The sequence below is a fragment of the Condylura cristata genome, unplaced genomic scaffold, assembly GCF_000260355.1.
Source record: "Condylura cristata isolate star-nosed mole 26May11 unplaced genomic scaffold, ConCri1.0 scaffold00017, whole genome shotgun sequence".
NCBI lineage: Eukaryota > Metazoa > Chordata > Mammalia > Eulipotyphla > Talpidae > Condylura > Condylura cristata.
In genome coordinates, this window is record NW_004567118.1 from 1,303,603 (window position 1) to 1,319,024 (window position 15,422).

General features: G+C 50.3%; 2 protein-coding genes across 2 annotated transcripts; both read right to left on the reverse strand.

The window, feature by feature from the left end:
- Positions 1-413: 413 nt before the first annotated feature.
- On the reverse strand, positions 414-7,514 carry HEXIM2 (hexamethylene bis-acetamide inducible 2). The gene is given in 3 exon segments (XM_012726028.1): positions 414-1,391; positions 4,036-4,145; positions 7,496-7,514. Coding segments are annotated over 3 exon segments (924 nt in total). The 3' UTR covers positions 414-596.
- A 4,887-nt stretch (positions 7,515-12,401) lies between these two features.
- On the reverse strand, positions 12,402-15,211 carry HEXIM1 (hexamethylene bis-acetamide inducible 1). Its single transcript, XM_004684073.2, has one exon. The coding sequence runs from the start codon at positions 13,834-13,836 to the stop codon at positions 12,775-12,777; it is 1,062 nt and encodes a 353-aa protein (XP_004684130.1). The 5' UTR covers positions 13,837-15,211; the 3' UTR covers positions 12,402-12,774.
- Positions 15,212-15,422: the final 211 nt, after the last annotated feature.

Consider the following 15,422-nt stretch of genomic DNA (forward strand, 5'->3'; position numbering starts at 1 on the left):
GCCCTCTACACGCTAGGGAGGATACAGAGAACTGGGGGGCGGGGGGGGATCTCTGCAGGCACCCCTGGACTTGGGTCTTCTCCAAGAGACCCAGCCCTCTGACCCCCAGGGGAAGTTGCCAGCTCTTCAGTGCTCTGGCATCTTGGCCACTTTCAGCTGAACTCCATTGCTCCTGAGTGAGCTCCTCCCCACCTTCCAGCCCCTTCTCTCCAATCTTCAGCCCAGTCAGACCACCCCCGGAGCAGGATTCTGGCATCCTGGAGACCTGGATAGGGACCCCGACGCAGGGGTCTGCTGTACTCCCAGGCTTCAAGGGCCTGGGGTGCCATGTCCCAGGCCTCTCTGGGGTGAATGTGCTTTGATTCTCAGAGCAGTCCTCACGAAATCAATCCTAGCCACTCCCATTTGATCTCACCAAAAAGATTTAATTTCTTTGTGGAAAAATAAGATGACAATTGTGGAACATGACAAGGTGTTTCAGCTGTTCCCAGGGGGTGTGGGGGTGCTCAGTGATGCTCATCTGCCTCCTTGAGACCCAGCTGGCCTGAGTGTGTTTGAAATGGCGCCTTCTCCTTGGGTCTTCCAGGCTGGGGCCCCTAGGTGCCGGGCTCCCCACACTGGCGGCTGCCCTCTCGGCTCCACAGCTGGTTCTCTTGCCGGAGCCGCTGGTTCTCTGTCCGCAGCCTCTCCACCTCGGCAGCCAGCTCCTCCACCTGGCGACAGGGCTGCCGGCCGGCGCGGCCCTGAACCTGCCGCAGCCTGCGGGTCTCCTCCTCGGCCTGGAACAGCCGCCTCTCCAGATCCAGGTAGTCTTGCACCAGCTCCTGCTTGCTGCGGCCCTGCAGGCTCTCAGTGTGGTAGCGCTCGTAGGCCTCGGAGAAATCCCTCTGCTGGAACTCACCGTGGGCCTGGCCAGGCCCGTCGCTGTCCCCCCCCTCACTCTCCCCGCTGGAGCCTGGGTGGGAGGCACCCTGAGGCACATCCAGGTTGGGCTCCTCCGGGTCCCGGTCATTCATCAAGAATTGGGTGGTGTTGTAGGGCGCCACGGGCTGGCCTTTGGCGAACATCTCCTCGCGGACCCGGGAGGCCCGCTGGCTCTGCCTCTCGTCCCGCTGTTGCTTCTCGGCCCAGCTCAGCTCCAGATAGGGCCTCCAGTGGCGCTTGCGCTTGGAGGGCAGCCGGCGATGCTTCTTCCGGCCCAGCACGGCCTCCACGGAGCAGCTCTCCGAGCTCTGGGTCCTGGGACCCCGACTGTCCCAGCCCTGGGCCCCCTGGGCCCCAGTAGGATCTTCCTCCTCTGAGTGGTTCTCCATCCTGGGTGTCAGGGGCAGGGAACTGCATGGCTCATGAGGCTCGGGGGGTGTTTCGGGGCTCCGAGGAGCCCCAGGGGGCTAAGGAGACAAGGAAGACTGGATCACGGAAAGCCTGTCCCTGGTGGTAGAACCTTCCCTGCCCAGAGCCTGAAGCCAACCTTCCCACACCCACCAGCTGGGTCAGGCTCTAGCCTCCCGCGCTCCCGCAGACGCTCATTCACCGCCTACTGTCTGTTCCTGGAGCTCCTCCCCAGCCCCCAAGCCAACAGAATCCTGCCTTTGTACTGCACTGTCACTGCAAAGCCTGAACAGTAGCCGTCACAGAGTGGGCCCTGAAGACTGAATGAATCAAGTGGGAGAACACCCGGATGGCCGAGGCCCCTGATGCATCTGCTGAATCACTAGCCCTTCCCCCTTCCTAGAAAGCCTGGCTCAGCCAGAGTTGGTTTCACGGACAAGCGACCTGTGCCTGTGCGGTCACACAGACCCCACCTTCAGAAAGGCCCACGGCTCCCGTCAATCATGAACTTCTTTAGAACTTTTAACAAAGAGCCCTTTGCACTGAGCCTCACAAATTAGATAGCCCATGCTGCTTCCAGCTATTTCCACAGCTAACTTTTTCATCCTTAGTTCCAATGTCACCTCTTCAGAGAGGCCTACCCTGACCACCCTACCTAAAGCCACCCCCTCCCACCTCCCCCTCTTTCCCCTCCTAGAGGCTCCCTATCTCATGACTCAATGTCCAGAACAGCATTTAGTACGTTATCATTCACCATCTGTCTCCCTCCTGGGACAGTGTGTCAGGTCTCTTCAGTTCACCCGTGTCTCATATGGGCCAAGGTAAGTGCTCAATAAATATGTGTAAAACGACAGAAAGCCCACGACAGAGGAGGATCCAAAAAAAATACTGAAATAAAGACTGCCCTATCTGTCATTCCAAGATAAAGAAGATTCCAGGCAGAAGCTTGTATCATTCTTCTACATGAGTGATAATTTGCTAATTCTCCCTAATTAGGAAAGAGGTCCTAATTAGGGAAAGGCAAGGTCAGCTTCCAGTCTGTAGTCGGAAGAATTCTAGAACTCATCTAAGAGGTGGAAAGGATTCTGTCAAAAGAGTGTGTGTTTGGGGCATCTGTTTATCTATGTTGTGGGGAGGGTGGGGTACTGAGTGTGGGGATGAGGAATGAGTTGCTCTAAGTTTGTGGTTTGGGGAATTCTAATTATAACCACTCCCATTGATATGTAGGTTTATAATGTATAACATGGTTCAGAGCTATATGAGCCCAGTCTACATGTGCATGGAGGTGTCCTGGGGGCTATATGCAACCCTGTGCCAGCTGGAGTGTGCTTTGTGTGTTTTGGAGACTTGGAAGTTCTCTTCAAAATTTGGGAAGGGAAGTGATGGAGAGAGAGAGAGAGAGAGAGAGAGTGTGTGTTATTGTATTGTTACTTCACTTGATCATTAATCAAGAGTGACAGCCTTTGGGCCTCCCTGGTGGTGCAAGGGGTTAAGTCTCAGCACTATGAAGCTGTCCGCAGCCACTAAGCAGGAGTTCCCAGTTCCATCCCCAGCCACAGAGCTACCCACATGATGCGGAAGACCTCTCCTGTCTCCCCAGTGCTTCTCTCAGCAGTGTATTTCAGTCAATCCACCTGTTCTGCTCCCTGCTGTTCTGCTCCCCGCTCTGTCTCTGGTGAATCCTCTCACCCCCTGCACCCCTGGCCTCTACCCCAGTTCTTGTGTGCATAAATAAATAAATCTTAAAAAAAAAAAAAAAGAATTATAGGTTGGTCTCTAGCAGTGACTTGGGCAAACTGAGACAGAGCTTCTGGCTGCCCAGAAGAGGCAAAGCCTCCTGAAACCCCAAGGCAGGGTGGTTTGTTTGTGTGTACACAACCATTCACCTGCTTGCAGGCCTCCACAAATGTCCCCTCCTGCTCTTTCCCCCTGACCAAGCCAAAACTGTCCCCTTCGTCTGACATGGGGCCTCCTCCTGAAGGCCTGTCCCTCACCGCGATTACTACTGCCGCAGATAAGCTGTGTGAGCTGGGTGAGTCATCTGCACTTGCTGAACCTTCCAGTCCTGAAATGCTGTGAACTCCAAACATCATGAATCCAGGAAGCACCTGAAGTGGCTAGGTAAGGTGAGCAGAGGAGCCGAGTTCCCTTCTCACCTACTCACCTACGGGGAGCTGTAGACTAGAGAAGGGCAGGGTGGAGTTGAGCACACAGGCTGGAAGGGTTTGGGTTCAGTCACTGAGCGCCTGCCTCACTCACCTCTCCCCTCTCTTTGGGTGACAGACTCTTCCCCACCCCATTCCAAATTTTGAACCAAACTCGTCTCCCTGTTTCAGACTTGGTTCTCAGCTTGGACAAAGGGCAAATATTCAACCAAGTTCTTCAAGACAGGCTTCTGCTGTCAGAAGACCCTAAGTTTAAATGTGGGTTTGTTCCTTGCCAGCAGCATGATTCTAGAAAAGGCACGGCAACTTTCAAAACCCTGGTGTCTTCGACGTGGATATAATAATTCTTGCCTTGAAGGCTAAATCCTAAGATTCAGCACAGATTCCGCATCTGGCACATTGCCAGATACATAGTAGGAGCTGGTTTAAAGTACGGTTTCCCAAATCCACCAACACCAACACATCTGAGACACGTAAGGATCCCAGCTGGCAGGAGCCGAGCTCAGGGCACTCGGGTGGCTGGGAGAATGGGGCTTACCTTGGCCTCCTCCAGGGCTGCTGGTGACTCTGTATTACAGTTGGTCAAGTTCGGAGTGGCCACCTTCTTCTGTTCCAAATCTTTCAGCAGATGCCTTTAACTAGTGACACCTGCTTGAAATAACAACAGAAACCTAAGTCCTGAAGGGGAATTCTCAGGCAAGCTCTGGCTGCCTAGGGCTTTTGGTTGGTTGGGGTTTTTTCTGTTTGTTTTTTTTTGGCAGCCATTTTGTAGCACCAGACCTGCACACCCTCATTTTCAAATGGAAGCCCAGAAGGTTGTCTCCACACCCTCTGATGTTCACACCTCCAGCCAGCAAGGGGCCAAAAGGGGATTAAGGGATCATCTTCCCAATCCTGTTCCTCCAGCCCCAGGCCAGGGCTTATACCCTAAAGTGTTCTGAACCTCACTGAGACCCAGCCTGGCAGCTGGGAAGGGAGGCCTAAGCTTTGTTCACCCAACTACCAAAAGAAGAGAGACTGCCTGGGGAGACCACAGCAAGCATTAGGGGACCCTTGAGGAGACCAGGGAGTGGCCAGTGACCCCCCCCCCAACCCCCCTCGGCAAGAAAATATGTAGCAGGCTTGGGAGGGGTCCTTTCCCCGCTGCTTTCAGAAGCTCCAGCCTTGACCACTGCCCCCTCCCAGGCTGGGCTCCAGAAAACAATGCCTCGAGAAACACGACCGTGGCTCTCTCATCTACGGGGCCTGGCTTGTCTCCCTCCTTCCTCTCAGGACGGGAAACCTGAGGAAAGAAGGGAGAAGTCTTCACACTACATGCAGCTGTGAGGAAAACCCAACTGGGATAAGGATGGATTCCTTGGACGAGGGGAAATGGTCCGGGAAGGAGGTTTTGCAAAAGCGGAACTGACCTATTTGCTGTCAAGGGCTATACACACCACTAGATCTGTGTGTCTTTCTGAGCCACCGCTCGTCTGTGCAATTCCCAACGCCTCAGCCCTACCTCTTGCTGCAGTTGCAGCAGCTCTGGTCAAGTCGCTCAGGCACTGAGGTTGGGGGGAGGGCCAGCCCGGCAGCGCGATGCCTGTTGGGGGTTGTAGTTCTTCTAGCCTGAAAAGCCGGCCCAAGAGCCTGTCACGTCAACGGCGACCCGGGAACTCCAAAGCCCATCCACCCTTGCGTCCCGCGTCCACCGAGGCCTTCTTGGATTGGTCAATCCGTCTGCCAGTATTTCTACTTTCATCAATGATTAGCTGTGCGGAAGCACAATCGGCCCCGCCTCCACAGCTCAATTAAAAGAGTTCATTGATGGCGTTAGTCTTCACAGGGCACAAAATAGATCCGGCCGAGGGGGGAGGGGCCTGGGCGCGGAGGGATCCTCGGTCTTAGAGGAAGGCGACAAGAAGATCGGTGGCCGCCGCCGCCATTTTGGGCTGGGAGGAGGCAGCGGAGGGACTCGCTGCGCAGTGAGAGCACCCCATGGGGGGTGGTCCGGGCGTGGGGAGAGACCGGGCCGAGTGGGCTGCCTGAAGTGGCGGCGCCGGGAGACGGCGGGGAGTGGGATGGGGGACGGGGCGGGCGAAGGTTGGCGCCTCCCCGGCCGGGCCCGGTCTTCAAACCGTCCCGGCTGCCCCGCAACCTCGCCTTTACAGAGGGTGGGGTCCTACGGTGATTACCGCGTGTTTTCTGAGACCCCCCAATTGGGGAAGAGAACGGGGAAACGACACCCCTGTGCCGTCCTTTCACTGGGAACTCAAGTCCTGAGGCCCAGCCCCGCCAAGTTCTTCCTACCCCCCCACCCCCATTCGACCTGGGTATGGCGGCGAGACCCAGCGTAGCGGGACCCCCAACTTAGGCAGGCGAGGTGGGGGCGACGCCGAGTCCCAAATGGCGTCGCGGGGGAGGGTGGAGGTTTGCAGGTCGCAGCTCTGGCCGCGCGTCCCTCTGGCGTGGCAGTCCGCGGGCGACTCCGAAGGCGGAGACCCGTCCACCCTCCTTCTCCCCCTACACCGGCCATCAGCGACCCGGGCTGCAGAAAGCAACAGCCTCGTCCTACCTTAGCAACCGTTAAGCACCCCCGGGACCAGCGAGGTGGGGCTGGTGGAGACCTACCTTCCCGAGCCCAGTGCTTGGAAACCTGAGCGCTCTTGCCCTCAAGATTGCTCCTTTCAGCCCTGATTTCTCAGAACGACCTGACCTCACCAAAAGAGCGTTCGCCAGAGACAGGGGTTCTGCCCTTCACAGGCTTGGGGCACAAAATCACTAAAAAGACGCCACGGCTCTGAGAATAAAAGTGGAATACCCGGTTTGGGATGCTTCAGAAACATCTGTTTGCATTTTGAAATCTGAGCCATAATTCTTACCAAAACTTTTGGAGAAATGGCTGCCCTCGGAGAGGAAAAACAAACTAATTCCAGTGTAATCGTTGTAAGACTACAGATTCTTTCCATTTTAAAGAGCTTTTCTCCCCTGAATCAAAACAAAAACAAACCCATAACTGGGAGTATTGTCACCAGTGCATTCTTACTAAGAAACCTCTATTTTGAAATTCCAAGGAGTTGAAAATCACTTCTCTCCATCCTAGATCCTACCAAAATAGAACTTGCAGCTCTCAGCTACCTTATATATGGGGTGTTTGGGAAGAGGGGCGGCGGAAGGTATTTTTAAAAAAATAATAAACATTCAACATTGTACTACGTAAAGCTGCAGCAGCTTCTTAAAGATTGAAACTTGATGTGAAGTTACTTTCTTGACTTGCTGATTAAACCATCTTGTTAACCTCCCCACTACTGAAAATCTAAATTCAGAGGTCTTTATAGCTCAGGGATAGCTTAATATTGTTGCTAAAATGTCACTAAAATTATGTGTAGGCAGACACAAATAGAAGTGTCCAAATCTTGCTTATCTTTGAGGGTACCTTGTGATGAGCGCGCTGCCAGTTACAGTAGTTAAATCATTCCAAAGCCTTTAGCCTTAATAATGAGAATTTTAAAAGATTATGCAGGATTGAACCTGGCTTCTGTTATTATTTAAGTTGTAATAATTGACAGCTCCTTAACGTTATTGCTCCTGCCTTCCCCCCTCAGGTGTTCTCAGAGGGTCTACTGGATTGTAAAAATGTGATCACCAATGACTTGTTCTTAATCCAAAATTTGAACTACTCGTAAATGAAGCTTCAGTTCCCTTTATTCTGTTCCCTTTATTTATACTGCATATTGACTTTGAGTTTACATCATGTTCATTTTGATATTCTTTGATCCAAAAGAACATGTAAGTTAGTAAAAAGCTGATGTTAACTTGGTAGGAGTTAACAGTCACGGGAGCCACAGGGGCTTTAAAGATTATCTTTGTGGTTCTGTCAAGTTCATGGAGGAAGGCCCCAGACTCTTGGGATTCATCCTCCATCTTGAAGTAATCTAGTTAACATCTTTGGGTGCTACTAAGAGAATACTGTACTCCACAGATCAGACGTTTACTAATTTATAAAAATGGGAGTTTACCATCTTGAAGGTTGACCATTCTTTGATAACAAAAGGTGGGATGAAATCATTTTATTATGGTCTCTTGGTTATCTACTGAGCGGGACCAGAAGTTGGGAACTACAAGTTCTCCTCCTGTTTGTGCTCCCAGGGATTTGATTGCCTTGGCCAGAGGCCAAATCCTGAAGAGTGGCCAAACTGGTCATTTTGTTGCTCAGTGTATTGTTCATCTACTGTTCAACCAGACCTTCAACTTCCTCTTCAGCTCCCCCCTTTCTGATGAGTAGCTTTGTGGTTTATGACAAATTCTACAAGCCCACATACGTGCCTCAGTTTCCTAACTTGAAATGGTATTTGTGCTGCTTCCCTCATAAATATCTTGAGGACTAACTGCTGTGCCTTAGTTTTGTAAATATTTATACCTCCATTATTCGGGAACTTTAGAACATAAGCTTCAAAGGTTGCTTGGGCCAGCTGGGAGGCCTACCTTACCAAATGGCTCAACCAGGGTCAGTTTTTGGGATGGAGCAGTAGGAACCACAGCTTCATTTTTCTTTTTTCGTTTTAAGTTGTTCAAGTATCTGCTGTTACGAAATATTCTTTTAATAATAACTAGAGAGGAAACTAGAATTAACCTCTTACCTCCTACCCTTCAGGCAAGGGACTTTTACCCTTGCCTGAAAGTTGTACCAGGAACTCTGAATATGCAGAATTACATTGAAGGCAGGCTTCAGGCATCAGTCTCCTTCTGTGACCCCCAGAGGTGAGGACAAGTTCTGCTGAGTAGCCTACAAAAGAAGTGATGCTGTCATAATCTCAACTTCTTGTGTATGAGCACTGAAGCACCCAGATTTGCCTTCAGGAATAGTATTTGGCTCACCATAGACCCAGGGTTTTACAATACTTCTCACAAAAAGTCAGTGGGTATGTCCAGTAGAATATGACTTCAGATAATACTCACTTTAGAATTTTTGCACTTAAAAAAAAGTCAGGGCCCTCCCTGGTGACTCAGTGGGTTAAACACAGCACTAGGAAACTATCTGCAGCCACTGCAGCACAAGTTTGATCCCCAGACAGGGAGGTGACCCATGTGGCACAGCAGACCTCTCCTGACTCGCCCGCTGCTCCCCTCAACAGTGTGCTTCGTCATTCTGCCTGTTCTGCTCCTCAATCTGAGTCTGGTGAAGTCTCTCACCGCCCCTGCACCTCTGGCCTGTACCCCAGTTCTGTATGCATAAACAAATAAATCTTTAAAAACAAAAAAGTCAGATACAGCTGTTGTGGGTATTATATTGAGAGGAACACCACAATAGCTGTTTCAAAGATTAATCAAGTGTCCGGTCGCAGTGCAACCCTTGCAATGTGGTGGGTGTGCAGAGGGTTAATAATAAACTATTGGATTCTTGCTGTTGCCCATGTCATTACATCTGTTGTCATCATTGAACCATCTGAGAAACCCAGGAAGAAATTTATTTAGAGGGATTGTGAGCGCTAAATTAGTGATCATTCTAAACCCAGCCTTTATTTTCTTTCCAACAGAAATAGAGTGAGCTTGTAACCTTGTCAGTACTCAAAACTGGCAAAATTTGACCACAGATTGAATCTTTGTCCCCGAGATTGTATTTTTTATCCCAGTTGTCAAGTATGACCATTACCATTCCCTTTTGGTCAGCAGATCCCACTATGTTCAGGGCCTGAGTTTTCTTTTTTGTAGATCACTATTGTGATCTGTACTGTATTGCATCATTCAAATGTATATTCAATGATGTTATTCATTTCTAGCATCAACCATTTACACATTAGATGAGGAAAATAATAGAGTTTTACTCCAGTGATCTTGTCAAATGTGAAAAATAAAGCCCCACAAACTCAAGTGTACTTAGTACAGGTCACTACCTTAACTGTCCCAACTTTTCCATCACACTGTTGTGAATATTTGTTGTCAGCTGTTGAGTCGTGAGTGGCCAGGAGAACACCTGTGGTGCATTACCTGGTGCTTGACTAAATATAGCCAGCCACTGTATTTCCTTTTTCTAAAAGATTTATTTATGCATACAAGAACTGGGATACAGGCTAGAAATGCAGGGGTGAAAGACGCCAGAGACATTGGGGAGCAGAACAGGCAGGTCTACTGAGAGAACACTGCTGAGGGGAGTAGCAGGTGACAGGAGGTCTGCTGTGCCATGTGGGTCACCTCCCTGGCTGGGGATAGAACCTGTGCTGCCGTAGCTGTGATAGCTTCTTAATGCTGTGCTTTAACCCTTTGTGCCACCAGGGAGGGCCTGAGCCATTATTTTTCTGAAAGTAGACTATGCAGTGATGGATGTTTTTTTTCTTTTCTATGGGTTCCCACTGATTTAATTTCTTAAGTTACTAGGATAAACTATTTACATTTCCCTAGGCAAAGAATTTTTATTTTATTCTGAAATGAAAATTAAAATACTAATCAAGTCAGCAACTGCTCTGTTCTTAATACCAATAGTACCTTGCTTTTGTATAACATAATTTCATGCTATCTTGTGTAATCCCTACAGCAAGTTATTATGTAAAGTACACTGACCCCATTTTGCTGATACAGAACGAGGCGTGGAGAGTTACAGAGATGTGTCTGGGGTTGCTCTGCTAGTAAATGTTAAAGGTATAACTAGGACCCTGGATTTTTTACGCCTAGTCTCTTCTAATTTTTATTATGTTTCATCTCCTTAGAGATAACCTCCTGTGTTGGTTAGAATCAAACAGATCTGGAGTCCCTGGCTTTCTCTCCCCTGCAAAATGAAATCCAAAGGAACTTACCCCCTGAGGGCTGCTTTTTGTCACAGGCTATCCCAATTTTTTCTTACTGAAAGGAGGATTAAATTGTCTCACTAGCTGACTCAAAAGTTTGAGGAATGGTTTACCCTGACTGGGCACCCAGGCTGGGTATGAGAAAGGAGACAAGCTGAAATTGTCAGTCTCTAAATCTGGTCTTTTGAGCAGCCGAGTTTTAAAATGTTTGGCAGAGAACTTTAGTGAAAGGCTAGAATGGTCTGGTGATCATTTGTTATCACAGCTTCTATTACTATAGGTAATTTGGATGTTTCTTTGTCTTGAGACCAATATATTGATGAAGTGTTTCAATATTCCAAGTGTTGATAGAAAACTAAACTTTCACACAAGCCTAATCATTCTAAGAACAAAATTGCAACCAGTACAATAATATGTCAGTACCTTTAAAATCAACTTAAAAAGTTGCATACTTCAGTCCATACTTAGGAGTATGTTTTTAAAGACAATTGAACATGTCTCCTAAGAGTAAGACATACTTTTTTTCTGATGATAAATGCATTTGTAGGGTCTTTCCAAGATGAATCATAGGGGAAACAAGACCGTATCGTTAAATCCATCTTTGAAGAAGAGGCTTAACATCAGACTATCATTGCATCCTACGTGCAGTGATGGAAGCGAGGCCTCTACTCAGCACTGTAAAGCCAGAGGGCAGTATTGCTGCCTGTTCACCAAGCAGCGTATTTCTGCTGTATGATGTCATAGCAGAAGGAAAATTAAAACATGACAAAACTTTCAAAGTAGACCTTTAATGTAATTTTCTTTAAGTCAAAGGAAAAACTGATTAAACATTGTCTCCAGTGGACCATGCAAGTGAGCAGGACCAGCCCCTCCAGCTTTGAATACCCTGAGTTAGGCTTGCCTGGCATCATTTCCCTTGATTTATTGATTTGTATATGCCTCTAACACGTCATAAGGTGCATTTCACTCGGAAGTTCCCACCTCCGCCACTATGTCCAATTAGCTGCAAAGCCAGCTTCCAAATTCAGATTTATTTCCCTTTCCCTGCATGAGTTCTTAACCTTCAAAATTTGATGATTGCATGATTCTCTTGTATAATTTCCCCAGGAAAATGTATATATATAACACAAGTCTACATATAATTTCATGGGGTTCATGATTCCCAAAGCCCTTTGGTTTCTAAGGCCCCAAGTTAACCCCCATGCTACTGATTTAAAGCAATGTTAACTGCCCTGGGGAAACTGAGGTGAAGATGGACTGGGTTAACCATGGTAACAGGAGGGAAAAACCTTTTAATTTCCTACTTCGATCTGGAGCAGAAATGAATTCCCAGGGCCTCGCTGCAGGAGCAGAACCACTCAAAAACCTAAGCAGCAGTCAGTGCCGTTTAGGGAACAGAACAGCGGCTGTTCAGCAGATGTGCAGGGTTTCGGACTTGGCTTTTTAATTTAGCTCCTTAACCAGAAACTTTACATTGGATTTACAGTGAAGGGACATTTCTAATTTTAGTTTGATGCTCATGGATTTCTATCTCCTATTCCTTTTTCTGTGGGGGAGGGCAAAGAGGGCAGTTACAGGGGCACCTAATTATTGAATAGCCAGGCACTCCTTGGAATGCCCCAGACAGCCAGTACCTCTGTAAGCGCCGTAGTCCTTACCTTTAAAACCCCTGTTTATCCAATTATTGTTTGCACTAAGAAAGAGGTTGGTTTACCAAGAGCCTCTTCGAGGCATCCAGGACAACATAGCCTTACTGGGGAGGGGAGTTACTGAAAAAACCAGGACTCAAATGAGACCTTCAGTTGTTTAACAAGCTGCCAATAGAAGTTAAAATTTAAGCTTCTGATTGTAGCTACTTTCTACTTCCCTAACACCCCAAACTGGTTTATTTCTCCAGCATCAAGAAAAGCCAGGCACTAGAAAGCATACTTACAGACTGAAGATAATGGAGTCTTTATCTTTCGCCTGAAGTGTACATGTAGCACATTAAAATCCATTCAAGGAAAAAATCGGCAAATTAAAAATTCTCCTATTAAGACTTTTTTGCAATTTAAATTTAACGGCCTCTTTATCCCCCTCAATGTAATCACATCAAATAAGTCAGTACCATTTTGAAATAGGTCTAGAAATCACACTGCAACTGTTACATTTACAAATATTAAATTTATTACAGCTAGAATGAATTTAATGGTTCTCAGATTTAACCACCTTAGAGCTTAGTTTGAGGGTTTTAAACAGAAAAATGCATTTTAACTTGGTCAAATTACATTCATATAAAAAAAACCTTCTAAAAAGGAAAACGAGAAGCATCCCTTCAGTTTCACATAATTAAAGAAAAGGAGAAAGCACGCAAACTACATCATAGCTAAATTTACCAAACCAACCAAAGCTGGGGGGATTTTTTTCTTCTGATTATGTGTCATAAAAGGTCCACGTCTTATATACACTTGTATATAATGTTACATTCCATCACTGTAAAAAGTCCCCTTTGTCCCCTCCCCCCCAAAAGTTTCAGTCTAATCTCCAAACTTGGACAGCGGCGCCCGCTCCTGCTGCCGGTGCAGTTCGTTCTCCGTCAGCAGCTGGAGGTTCTCGGCGCGCAGCCGGTCCAGCTCCAGCTCCAGCTCCCGCACGCGCGCGTCGTCGCAGCCCAGCCGCTTGCTCTCTAGCCGCAGCCGGTTGTTCTCATCCTCCATGCGCGAGAGGCACTTCTCCAGCTCCAGGTACTCCCTGATGAGCTCCTGCTTGCTCATGTTCTGCAGGCTCTCCGCGTGGTACCGCTCGTACGTCTCCGAGAAGTCCCGCTGTAAGAAGTCGCTGCCGTCTCCCCCCATGCCGTCGCTGCCCCCATCCTCCTCGCCCGCTTCTTCCATAAAGTCCTCCTCGCTGGTGTCGTCGGACTTGGCGGCGGTCCGCTTGGGGTAGAGGCCGGTCTTGAGATCGGGCTCCTCCTGGTCGTGATCATCCATGAGGAACTGCGTGGTGTTGTAGGGGGCGACCGGCTGGCCCTTGGCGAACATCTCGGCTCGAATCCTGGAAGCTCGCAGGCTCTGCTTCTCATCGAACTTTCTCTTCTCCTCCCAGGTCAGCTTGTAGTACGGCTTCCAGTGCCGCTTCTTCTTGGAGCGTCTGCGGTGCTTTTTCTTGCCCAGCTGCCTCTGCTGCTGTCTCCACGCCTCATTCCTTGCAGCAGCAGCCCCCAACTTCTTGGCGTCGGAGTCATGGCAAGGTTGTGCGGGCGGCTCGGCGTCGGGCTTCGGGTCTCCTCCCGCGACCGGCGAAGGGGCCCCGCCCGTGGACGAGTTGTCCCCGTTCTGGCCCTTCTCGCCCGATTCTGGCTCTGCACAAGCCTGGGTCTGCAGGAGAGATGTCTGGGGCTCCAGGCTCCCTTCCCCCTCCGGCCCCGGACAGCCACTCGACTGGGGCGACGCTCTCGATTGCCACCTACTGTCCTCCTCTGGCACCCGCTCCTCCGCGCCTGGGGGGCGCTCGGGGTTCTGCTCCTCACGGACAACAGCACCTGTACAGTTGCTAGTTTGAGGCTGGTGCTGATATTCTGACAAGAGCGGCTCAGCCATGGTTAACAGAATCCTCTTCTCGAAGTTTGAAAAATGTTGGCTGTTAAGTCCTCACGCAAAAAAAAGGGGTTCCCCCTTTTACAAAATGTCCAACGGAGTCCTCTTCGGTCTGTAATCCCCGCAGAGACGCCTTCGGCCAGTCCGTCTAGCAGCAAACTCCAATTGCAAACTTGGGGGAGCGTAAGTCAGTAAGGGGTTAAAGCGCCCACAGCGCGGCCAGCTAGCGGGTCCAAGGGGGTGCAGCAGCAGGAACAGTACGTAATGTGCGGAGGGAGTGGGCCTCAGACCTCCCCACAGAGCGCCCCCCACGACCGAGGAGTTGGTGGGCAAGGAGCTGAAGCGCCGAAGTCCGGGTTATACCCGGCCCCGAAGGGGTTAAAACTACCCGATGACGCTGCCTCGGAGGGGCCGGATCCACAAAGGGTTAAATCCCCTGTCGCAGAGCCCACAAGGGGTTAAAGTCCCAGAGCCACCTCCTCCCACTTCCACGGGTGTCGCTCCAACCCGAGCTCCCAGTTCCTTAGGCCCGGCCGGAGCCTCAGCCGAGGACAGGCAAACTCATCTCCCCTTTGGCTCGATGCTCTGCTCAGCTCAGCTCAGCTCAGCTCTCCTCCGCCTCCTCTCCCTCCCTCCTCCCCCCTCCGACAGCGCCTCTTCCGCCTCCTCCCCCGACTTCCCCTCCCAACCTGCCTCTCCACCTGCCAACTTCCAACTGCTGCCTCCCAGCCCTCTGCGCCCCTTTTATATAGCGGCCTGGCTGCCCCGCCTATGCGCAAGCGCAACGAAGCCCCCATTGCAGGAAGCCGGGAGTCGTAGTTCCCATCTTTCGGGCCCGCCGTCCTCGCGCGCCGTGAGACGTAGCCAATGCCAGCGCGCGCAGGGGGCGTCTCGCCGACCGCCTCCTTCCATCGCTTAGCCCAGGCTGGAGGAACGTGAGCAACCATTGGCCGAGAGTCTCACGTCTCGCCCAGGAAGGCGAGCCAACCGCAGAGGCGACGGGGCGGGCTCTGGGCCATACCATTCTGCTTGGGGAATGCGAGAAGATTCGATGGTTTGTAAGCGCCCACTCGGAACGCTGTTACGAAAAGGCGCGTTGGAAAGCCCATTATTGTATTCGGCCCTCAGCGGAACGGTTCTGGAGGTCACCGACATCTGTGAACTACAGCAAAAATGGTTTATCCCTAAAAAGTAGTCCCTCAAGTGGGAGCCCTTCAAATTCTGCCGAGAGGGGGTGGTCCGCGCGCTAATAACTACCGATCCCTAAGATTACAGAAATGGCCTCTCGTGTGTGGGGAGTCCCTGCGGCTCACATTCGCGTAAGATCATTGGAACACGTTTTGTAAAAAAAGGAAAGAAAAGCGCATGAAGAAGTAAACAAATGCCTAAAAAGTGCCGTCTTAAAGGGGCCGCGACTACAGTAGCGCCGCCACCTGGGACTAGGCCGCGGGAGATGAGAAGGCAGGTTCGAGTCCCGGCCGGCGTCCACCTTCGGCCTGGCCTCGGAGCTCTAGGGCGCACGTCGCAGCCCCGGCCTGGGCTTGCAGAATCACTATCGCCGCAGGAGCCAATACAGAGTGGGGGGCGGG